This window comes from Rutilus rutilus, assembly GCF_951802725.1.
Source record: "Rutilus rutilus genome assembly, chromosome: 21".
In the NCBI taxonomy this organism is placed as follows: Eukaryota; Metazoa; Chordata; class Actinopteri; order Cypriniformes; family Leuciscidae; genus Rutilus; species Rutilus rutilus.
The window spans coordinates 13,721,107-13,732,067 of NC_140226.1; the positions used below are offsets into that span (position 1 = coordinate 13,721,107).

Consider the following 10,961-nt stretch of genomic DNA (forward strand, 5'->3'; position numbering starts at 1 on the left):
CTGCAACAGATCCGTGCTGAGACTGAGTTAGACAGCCAGCTTGTCCAGCTCAGGCAGGTGATTCTGGATGGATGGCCTGGAGAGAGGAGAAAATGCCCTGCAGACATCAGCGACTTCTGGAATTTCCGAGACGAACTGTCATTGACCAACGGAATCATTCTCAAAGGTGAGAAGATAGTCATACCCTCATCACTCAGAGAAGATATGCTCACACGCATTCACGTCGGTCACATGGGCATAGAGAAGTCGAAGCAAAGAGCACGAGATGTGTTATTCTGGCCAGGAATGTGTAAAGAAATAGAACGCATGGTCGAAAGATGCGACACCTGCCTGGAGCAACGCTGTTCAAACACCAAGGAGCCCATGATTCCTCACGAAATTCCAACCAGACCATGGCAGGTGATAGCTTCAGACCTCTTTACCTGGAACAGCGAAGAATACATGGTTACGGTAGACTACTATAGCCGCTTCTTTGAATTGGATAAACTCAACACCACCACAGCTGCCACTGTCATCAGCAAACTCAAAGTCATCTTTGCAAGACATGGCATCCCAGAGAAAGTTGTATCCGATAACGGTCCACAATATCGGGGCAAGGAGTTTGAAGACTTTGCAAAGTCATGGGGTTTCATGCACACCACCACGAGCCCCCATTACCCCCAGAGCAATGGTTTGGCTGAGAAGACTGTGCAGATCGCAAAATCGATCTTGACAAAAGCCAAGATGGACAGGAAAGATCCCCATCTCAGTTTGCTAGAGTATAGGAATACACCTGTTGACAACTATAAGTCACCTGCCCAGCTTCTCATGAGTCGCAGACTGCGATCCATACTGCCAACCACCATCAAGCAGCTCCTACCCGAAATTGTCAGTCTCACAGAGGCACGCTCTAAAAGAGTAAAGCAGCAGCAGCATCAGAAAAAGTATTACGATCGCTCGACTCGTCCACTGTCCCAGCTTCACACTGGACAACGTGTTCGAATTCAAGAGCACGGTCTTTGGAAACCAGCTGTCGTTGTACGACCTGCCGACACACAAAGATCCTATCATGTTTGCACTTCAGATGGTCGGGTGTATCGCAGAAACCGTCGTCATCTTCTCAGCACAAAAGAAGAGCCTGTGGAAAATACCCGCGTTCCTGCAAACATCGAGGAAGAGCAAAACAGCACTGCCTCATCAATGCTTCAGGTACACACTGAAGTACCAGCACAGCATTCAAATGACAGAGAGATCCAGCCCATACAATACCATACCAGATCAGGTCGGGCAGTGCGACCTAGAGCAATCCTTGATTTGTGATTGGTATTTCGTCTGGGGTGTAGGCGGATCGCTGCCCCTATGAGAGAAATGGAATCTAAGATCTGGTATGGGCTGTCTGAGAATAATGGACGTTTTGTTCATAAGTATTGTTTGTCACAGGTGTTTAGATGTTTTGTGAAATACAGCAACCTCTGTGTTTATGCTAGGGTAATGTTTCAGTGATTTGAGTATGCATACTGCATTGGCTTAATGTGTTTTTTTTATTCTTTCAAAAGAAAGGAGATGTAATATTCACGTAAGCACTGAATATTTGCGACAGTGATTTACGGCGCCACCGCAAATATTATTGCTGGCGGGGTCACTTGAACAAGGTGACATGTGAAGACGGCTGCACGTTGGCTAATAAAAGTTTCTAGTTGTTCGGTACTCGCTGTACGTCTCCTCATTTATTACTGCACGCCCTGTGCAACATATACAGTTAAACAAGAACAAGACAGGTAGATAAAGTAGAAAGGTTTACATTTAAGAGTAGCTGAAGGTACAACTTTTGCAAAAAAAAATTCTGACACTGTAAACAAGCCAAGACTTCCAGCAAACGAAGTGAACAGAATCAAGAACCGTTAACGCCCACCATCAAAGCTGAGATGGTTGGTGCGCTGCCTGGATGCATAAAGACATATCTGATCATTTCGAACGTGGGCTTGAGATCGAATGTTCATCACTGCACGGCAGAGACTTCCACTCACAGTGGCACTGAATTCTGCCAGTCAAAGTCATCTCTCTCTATTCTGGCTGTTCTCTGAATAACATACGGCTGTAACACTGCTGTTTGATCGCATGCAAACTTTTGACTGAGGAGCATCAAGATGCCAGGTGCTTCTAAGTGATAGATTTTGGAAACTGCAGCAAAACTTCCATGCAGTAGGAAGTTTACTTGTTCTTGCTTTAATGTAGTCGACATGGCGCTCGGCTAGTTATGTCTCAGCTCACAATATCTTTAGCCTTAACTTGCTGTTGTCAAAGATTCTTGACTTGAACATAGTTATACAACATTAGAAACATTTTGAATTCCGAGAGGAATATGCTAATATGTTAGGTGAAAGCTCTGTGAAGTGCTTTTCAGTAAACATAAAATATTGATGCTGGTCCATAAGAAAGTCATGCAGTGAGGCATTCACGGTCTGTTTGAAATTCCACACCTTCCTTCACAAAGAAAAATACACATGCATAACCTGCCCTAAAGAAATCCTAAGGGAGGCAGTTCATACTTCTACTTATTTTTGGCCAAACATGCATGGTGAACTGCCAGGGACAACTGTAGAGCTCTTTATTTTCCTGCTTAACCACTCTAACTCTGCGGCCTCCCGCGGACCCACCGGTGGGTCCAATATTGCATCATCATAATCATTTAAAAAAATCTATAAGTTGTGCATCACAAATATAAATATGTATGGTATTGTTTGAAAGCTTAGAACCTCAGCTTTCAGGAAAACCCCATCACTTTTGCATTTATGTTACATAGAAGAAGATAATAATGTCTAAATTCGACCCTTCCGCAACGACCCCCCCTTGAAAAAATGGTATGTGCGATATTAAATTTAATATTTATATCACATAAACTCACCAAACACAGACAAGTCATATATCAAATGAAAGCTCTCACTCTCAGGAATATCATTGTGCAGTTTATTTCACCGATCCAATACGTTACAGTAACATTATTATCAAAAGATTCACGAAAACTGAATCGATTCTTTTGAACAAGCAAACACATGAGTCATATTCCTGCTCGGATCACTTACTCCGTGTGAAGCTTCTAGGTACAAACTCTATATCAGCTCGTTCCTTAGGTTGTTTTCTTCAAAATGAGAGTATTTTCACATGTCTGTGAGCATGCATGGCCAAATGACACTGTAATATGTCACCGATGTCCAGATCAAAACATGCGATGCAGATAAATACTTTTATCAGATCGTCTTGGTTAGCCGCGATTTCTGATGACGTCATCGCGTATTGCGTCATACGGCAAAAAAGCTGAGCTTTTTAGTGATCGATAGACATGTCGATCATGATTGTAGACCAATCAGAGCCCGAGATCTCCCTTCACAAAGTTTAGGAGGCGGGTCATCTTCGTGATTTCCCAGCGGCTGGCAATAATCATTGCAGAAGAGTTTGGCGTGGTTAGTGACAGTTTGTAGATTGATTTTTCGAGTTATTCCGTGCTTTTAGGATTGATTGGAGTGTTTGTCTTTGAACAATGGCTTCAAGAAAGTTTTTTGTCGGTGTGGAGGCTGTTTTGGAAGAACTCGATCGACAGAGTGATACTGAAACTTGCAGCGATGGAAGTTTTGACTCTGTTAGACAAGCAGCATACGATGAGGGTGAAGATCCAGAATTTGAGTAAGTACCCATTTTGAACTCATAAACGTTGTATTTGTGTATTTCATGAACATATGCATGCAACAATACAACATATGCATGCAACAATACAAAATATGCATACAAAATATGCATGCAAAATATGCATGCAACAATGCAAACCATGCATGCAACAATGCAAACCATGCATGCAACAATGCAAACCATGCATGCAACAATGCAAAATATGCATGCAACAACAATGCAAAATATGCATGCAACAATGCAAAATATGCATGCTACAGACATCGAGAAATATTATAATCCATGCACGCGATAATTCAGAATAGCATCGGTGGTTTTACTAGCAAGCATATGCAGATTTTTTTTAGTGTGTCGCGTGTTTGTGCATGAGTATTTGAGATTTTTTTTCACCTAAAAACGTATGCATGCATTGCGTAAGTACCCATTTCGAACTTATAAACGTTGTATTTGTGTATTTCATGAACAAATGCATGCAACAGACATCGAGAAATATTATAACCCATGCACGCGCTAATTCGGAATAGCATGGGTGGTTTTGCTAAGCACGTGCGTTTTTTGTGTGTGTGTGTGTGTGTGTGTGTGTGTCGCATACATGTTTGTGCATGAGTATTTGAGAATTTTTTCACCTAAAAACATATGCATGCAATGATAAAATAAGCTTGGGAGCTTTTGCAAGCTTTTTGTGCTGTTTTGCGCCCACATGTGCTAAAATAATTGTACATGCATATTTTTAGTTTTGCGCGCGTTTGTTCATCACTTGCATTGATGCATGTGTGTACATGTGTCAAAAGCAAACGCTCCCAAGCTTATTTGAACTATGGCATGCATATGTGCATCTTTTTTGTAATCTATACATAAAATGCATTCTACATGTTTCTGTTGCATTCATATTTGAATGCACACTTTTATTTGTGTATCTTATGTGGATATGCAAATTATGTTCTTGTATCTGTTATGTGCATATGTGAATTATTTTTGTGCATGTAATATTAGCATGCATTTCTGAATCGCAATGTGGATTTATAAATTTGTTTTGTTTTGCAGTCTGGACAGTGAGGAAGAGTGGCAGCCAGATTTGCCATGCACCAGCAGCAAGGAGGTTGTTTCCCCACCTCATACCTCCAAGACCCCCACATCCTCTGTTGGTGATTCTGTGAGGCCACGAAGAGCTGGAACTACCAGCAAGCAAACCAGTGGGAGGTCTCATGTACAGGGGACAAAAAGGTCAGCAAGTGCGATGTCTGAGGATGATGGCACAGAAAGGTGGAATGACTGCAGTGTGGAGGATGAGGTTCCAGCGCTACCAAATTTCCTCCCAAAAAGAAACCCAGGAGCGCAGCTGGTAATGGACAGGATCTATTCCCCTCTGCAGCTTTTTCAGCTCTTCTTTACATGCTCTGTGGTGGACACCATTGTGAAGAACACCAACACCTTTGCACAAATGAGGGCGGAGGCTGGAAAACGTTTCCTTTGGTTGCCATTGAATGCACACGAACTGTATCAGTACATCGCACTTGTCATCTACATGGGGCTCCTCGGTGCAAAAAACATCGTCGATTACTGGTCTGGTAAAGAAATTTATCGCCTACCATTCCCAAAATCGGTCATGTCAAGGTCCAGATTTCAGGCCATTTCTTGGAACCTGCATCTTAGCAATCCTGAAGATGATCGAGACAACTCGAGAAAAGTGGGGACTGAAGCCTACGACAGACTTCACAAGATCAAGCCCCTGTACAATGACATCGTCTTGGCATGCAAAACCTATTTCCACCCAGACAGACAGCTAGCAGTGGATGAGAGGATGGTGTCTTCAAGGGCGCGAATCGGCATCAAGCAGTATATGAAAGACAAGCCGACCAAGTGGGGCTACAAACTCTTCGTGCTGGCTGATTCTGCTTGTGGTTACACATGGAACTTCTTCGTTTATGAAGGCAAATCTTCACTGCCCACTGGAAAAGGGCTCAGTTATGACTCTGTTATGCAGCTTCTGGATCTGTCACTTCTCGGCAAAGGCTACCAGCTTTTTATGGACAATTTCTATACGAGCCCATGCCTTTTTGTGGACTTGCTTGCCAAGAAGACTCTGGCTTGTGGCACAATAAGGACCAACCGGCGGGGCTTCCCCAAAACCAAGGTGAATGACATCAGCCGCAGAGCCCAAAGGGGAACCATTCGATGGCTTCGAGACGGGAATCTTCTCTTTGTAAGGTGGATGGACACAAGAGAGGTGACTATGTGTTCAACAATGCACAAGGCATATGGTGGTGATGAGGTCCTCAGGCGCATCAAGAGTCCCGAAGGTGTATGGGAAAGGCACAAAGTCCCGATTCCAGCAGCTGTGAGAGACTACAATAGACACATGGGAGGTGTGGATCTGTCGGATGCCCTCATCGGGTACTATAATGTCCTGCACAAAACGAAGAAATGGTACAAGACGTTTTTTTTCCATTTTGTTGACATTGCAGTGGTAAACTGTTTCATTCTGCACCAGCACCACTGCAAGTCCCAGAACAAAAGTCCTCTCAGCCAGAAGGAATTTAGGGAGAGGCTTGTGTCTGAGCTGGCTACACAATCCAGCACCTCAGATGCCCCGGAGCCGTCCACAGCGCATGCCCCAGAGCCGTCCACAGCGCATGCCCCAGAGCCGTCCACAGCGCATGCCCCAGAGCCGTCCACAGCGCATGCCCCGGAGCCGTCCACAGCGCATGCCCCAGAGCCGTCCACAGCGCATGCCCCAGAGCCGTCCACATCTGCTACAGCAGCAGGTGAGCAATGTTGTCCGGAGTACTTTGGGTCAGATGCCGCAAGTGGGAGGAGAATTTGTGCTTTGTGCAAACTTTCAGGCCTCAAAGTAAAGACTCCATTGTACTGTACAAAGTGCAATGTTCCCCTGTGCTTGGTGCCATCTAGAAACTGTTTTAGAAAATGGCACACTGATGGACACTCGTCTGCATAATGTGCAGTTCCGTCAACAATTGCAATATTTCAACGTTTGCAAAAAACAAAAACTACAAGTTGTGCTTTTTTCTTTTTCCTCTATAGTAACTTGTTGACTTTTTATTGTTACTATGTGCTGTATATAGTTATTTTATATCTTAGATTTGTATATTGTGTTTTTGCACAGTTTTTTGCACATTTTCCTCTAAAACATTTAATTTATTTTCTTGGAGTTTATCTTTGTGTATAATAAAATACAAGAACTGCTACTTTCTGCTACTTTTCATCATTTTGTTAATATATTACATGACATGGGTTAAGTTAGGTGATAGTGTTTATTCTCTTGTCAAATGTAACATGGTAAAAATAGTATTTTACAGGTAATAAGCCTGTTTTTGCACTTTGAATAATTTGGGTTTATGGAGTAAACGTGGAGACTTCAGAGAAGACATTGCCTTTCTTCAATTAAATCTCAATAACTTTTGTTAAGAAGGTGATAGAAAGATAATTCTTTTTTTCTCTATTCACTGCCACATAGAGGATTCAAAAGAAACCTTCCGCAGGGAAATACACCAAACAGGTCCTAAATTACAGACTCTCAAATAAAAACTTAAAAAAAAAAAAAATCACTATCTGACTTTTTATCCTTGTTTACCATAAAATTGTGAATAAATACAATAAAATATATGACATTATCCACTACTGGGTTAAAATGTAGAGTGTTTTCTGTAAAATGAGACCATTTTTATCCATTTACTCTAATGTATGTGAGAAGGGCGCCCTTTTAAATTCAAGTATGCCCAATTCTTCTAACAATCAAAAATGGAGACTGTAAAAGTAGACTTGGAGACGCTAGTGACTCCTTTCAGTTAAATCTCAATAACTTTTGTTAAGAAGGTGATAGAAAGATAATTCTTTTTTTCTCTATTCACTGCCACATAGAGGATTCAAAAGAAACCTTCCGCAGGGAAATACACCAAACAGGTCCTAAATTACAGACTCTCAAATAATTTTTTTTTTTTTTATTAATCAATATCTGACTTTTTATCCTTGTTTATCATAGAATTGTGAATAAATACAATAAAATATATGACATTATCCACCACTGGGTTAAAATGTAGAGTGTTTTCTGTAAAATGAGACCATTTTTATCCATTTACTCTAATGTATGTGAGAAGGGCGCCCTTTTAAATTCAAGTATGCCCAATTCTTCTAACAATCAAAAATGGAGACTGTAAAAGTAGACTTGGAGACGCTAGTGACTCCTTTCAGTTAAATCTCAATAACTTTTGTTAAGAAGGTGATAGAAAGATAATTCTTTTTTTCTCTATTCACTGCCACATAGAGGATTCAAAAGAAACCTTCCGCAGGGAAATACACCAAACAGGTCCTAAATTACAGACTCTCAAATAATTTTTTTTTTTTTTTATTAATCAATATCTGACTTTTTATCCTTGTTTATCATAGAATTGTGAATTAATACATTAAAATATATGAAATATTCCACCTCTGGGTTAAAATTTAGAGTGTTTTCTGTAAAATGAGACCATTTTTATCCATTTACTCCAATGTATGTGAGAAGGGCGCCCTTTTAAATTCAAGTATGCCCAATTCTCCTAACAATCAAAAATGGAGACTGTAAAAGTAGACTTGGAGACGCTAGTGACTCCTTTCAGTTAAATCTCAATAACTTTTGTTAAGAAGGTGATAGAAAGATAATTCTTTTTTTCTCTATTCACTGCCACATAGAGGATTCAAAAGAAACCTTCCGCAGGGAAATACACCAAACAGGTCCTAAATTACAGACTCTCAAATAATTTTTTTTTTTTTTTATTAATCAATATCTGACTTTTTATCCTTGTTTATCATAGAATTGTGAATTAATACATTAAAATATATGAAATATTCCACCTCTGGGTTAAAATTTAGAGTGTTTTCTGTAAAATGAGACCATTTTTATCCATTTACTCCAATGTATGTGAGAAGGGCGCCCTTTTAAATTCAAGTATGCCCAATTCTTCTAACAATCAAAAATGGAGACTGTAAAAGTAGACTTGGAGACGCTAGTGACTCCTTTCAATTAAATCTCAATAACTTTTGTTAAGAAGGTGATAGAAAGATAATTCTTTTTTTCTCTATTCACTGCCACATAGAGGATTCAAAAGAAACCTTCCGCAGGGAAATACACCAAACAGGTCCTAAATTACAGACTCTCAAATAAAAACTTTATTTAAAAATCAAACAAAATCTGACTTGTTATCCTTATTTATCATACAATTGTGAATAAATACAATAAAATATATGCAATATTCCACCACTGTGTTAAAATGTAGAGTGTTTTCAGTAAAATGAGACCATTTTTATCCATTTACTCCAATGTATGTGAGAAGGGCGCCCTTTTAAATTCAGGTATGCCCAATTCTTCTAACAATCAAAAATGGAGACTGTAAAAGTAGATTTGGAGACGCTAGTGACTCCTTTCAGATAAATCTCCATAACTTTTTTTTAGAAGGAGATATAAAAAAAAAATGTTTTACCCCTGTTTACTGCCACCTAGTGGAATCAAAAGAAACTTTCTGAAGGGACATAGAATTTTTTATTTTTTTTTATTTTTTTTATATATAAAATATTAATTAAAAACTGTATCAAAAAATGACTTTTTATATGTGTTTATCATAAAATTGTGAATGTATACAATATAATATATGCAATATTCCACCACTGTGTTAAAATTCAGAGTGTTTTCTGTAAAATGAGACCATTTTTATCTATTTACTCCAATGTATGGGGGTAGGACGCCCTTTTAAATTCAGGTATGCCTAATTCTCAAAAAAATCCAAAATATGTTGCAGAGCTTAAGTGGTTAAAATGGTGTGTTTAGTCCTGCAGAAAGAAGAAAAGACAAAAAAAAAAAAAAAATGTCTGTGCCCAGAGGGCTGACTGACACCCTGATGGAAACTGATTCTGAACTGCCTGAAACGAGTTGTCAGTAGCTATGTTTCCATCCATAGTTGCGAATTTGACTTATGTGCAAAATTGCAATGTTGCATAAAACATTTGCAAATAAATCACTTCATGGGAAATTATAAATATCTGTAATAAAAATGGAAGTTGTTGTAATCGGGGAAGCCACTGTAGCACTTTTATCCCACATCATTTCTATGTGGGAGTTTAACCAAATAATTTCGATGGCTCAAACATTTCAGAATGATCAAACCAATATCCACTGGTTCTTATCCTATCACATCCACTGTTGAGGCAAGGCGAGTTTTTTTGATCGAGGGATTCGTTCGGTAAATGTGTTTCCATCGTAGTTTATGCATGTCTTCTTATTGGATAAAACTATGCAAACCAATTGTATGAGACCTGCAAAACAAAATTAACATATGGGCACTTTAAATGAAAATATCGCTATCAGGAGAACAAATTTAAATTGTATGGTTACATCTACCTGCATTACATGTTTGGCTTAATGTATTATAGTGTTTAGAATTTCACCTGATAAAATCCTATATGTTTGAAACTTTTGACTGATAATTATAATTTAATTTTTTTTATAACATAATCTCTGTATTAACACTAAAACCACCATGTGAAATCTAGCCTCCCATAAGCATATGGTTCTAAAAGCACTTCATAAAATGTTTGGCCCTTTTTAATAAAGTATTTTAAAGGTTGTTGCAACCTATCAAGATGGGTTAACCTAATTGTATCAAATCTTCTAAAAGTTGTGCAATCTAGTCAGGTCTGCAGAGACTGAATAGCCCTATTATTAGGAAACTACACATTCCATTGAGATTTATCCACATCAGTGCCATAGATTTAGAGTAAATAGCACTTTACAGTTCTTCAAAAGGTTTGGAAACGGCATACCATACACGAAACGTTTTGCAGCTACTGAAAAAAAGCTTTCACATTGCCAAGCAGATGCTCCATAAAAGCATGCTTGTTTTACAGCATCTGTTTGTTTTAATACAACATTTCCAGGACATTATTTTGAGGTCTACTGAGTTGGCACCACTCTCTTATATCGGGCTTGGATAGCAGGCTCACTATATAAACTCATTTGAATACTGCAGTGTTCTCCCATTCAGAGCTTAATTTATCACTGTGTGCCTGGCCTGCTCAGCATCAAATATTTGCGATCTGACAGTTTTTAAATAACCAAGCGACTTCTATCAAAACAAAACTCTTAGTGTGATGTGTAAATAAGAGACTAAAATCTGCTTATGTGAACCACACATAAATGTGCAACAATTCCTATTGCTTGTAAAAATGTGTCTTAGATTTTGTTTTTCATTATTATTTTGAGATTTCCTCTAAAGCCTTTTTAACATCTTTTTAGCATCCTAGGGGACCCA

General features: G+C 39.2%; 1 protein-coding gene across 1 annotated transcript; it reads left to right on the forward strand.

Annotated features, from left to right (window-relative positions):
• The first annotated feature begins 3,479 nt into the window (after positions 1-3,479).
• Positions 3,480-7,200, forward strand: LOC311280453 (piggyBac transposable element-derived protein 4-like). Its single transcript, XM_084392615.1, has 2 exons — positions 3,480-3,660; positions 4,708-7,200. Exons 1-2 carry the CDS (start codon positions 3,518-3,520, stop codon positions 6,617-6,619), a joined length of 2,055 nt encoding a protein of 684 aa, XP_084248741.1. The 5' UTR covers positions 3,480-3,517; the 3' UTR covers positions 6,620-7,200.
• The last annotated feature ends 3,761 nt before the right edge of the window (positions 7,201-10,961 follow it).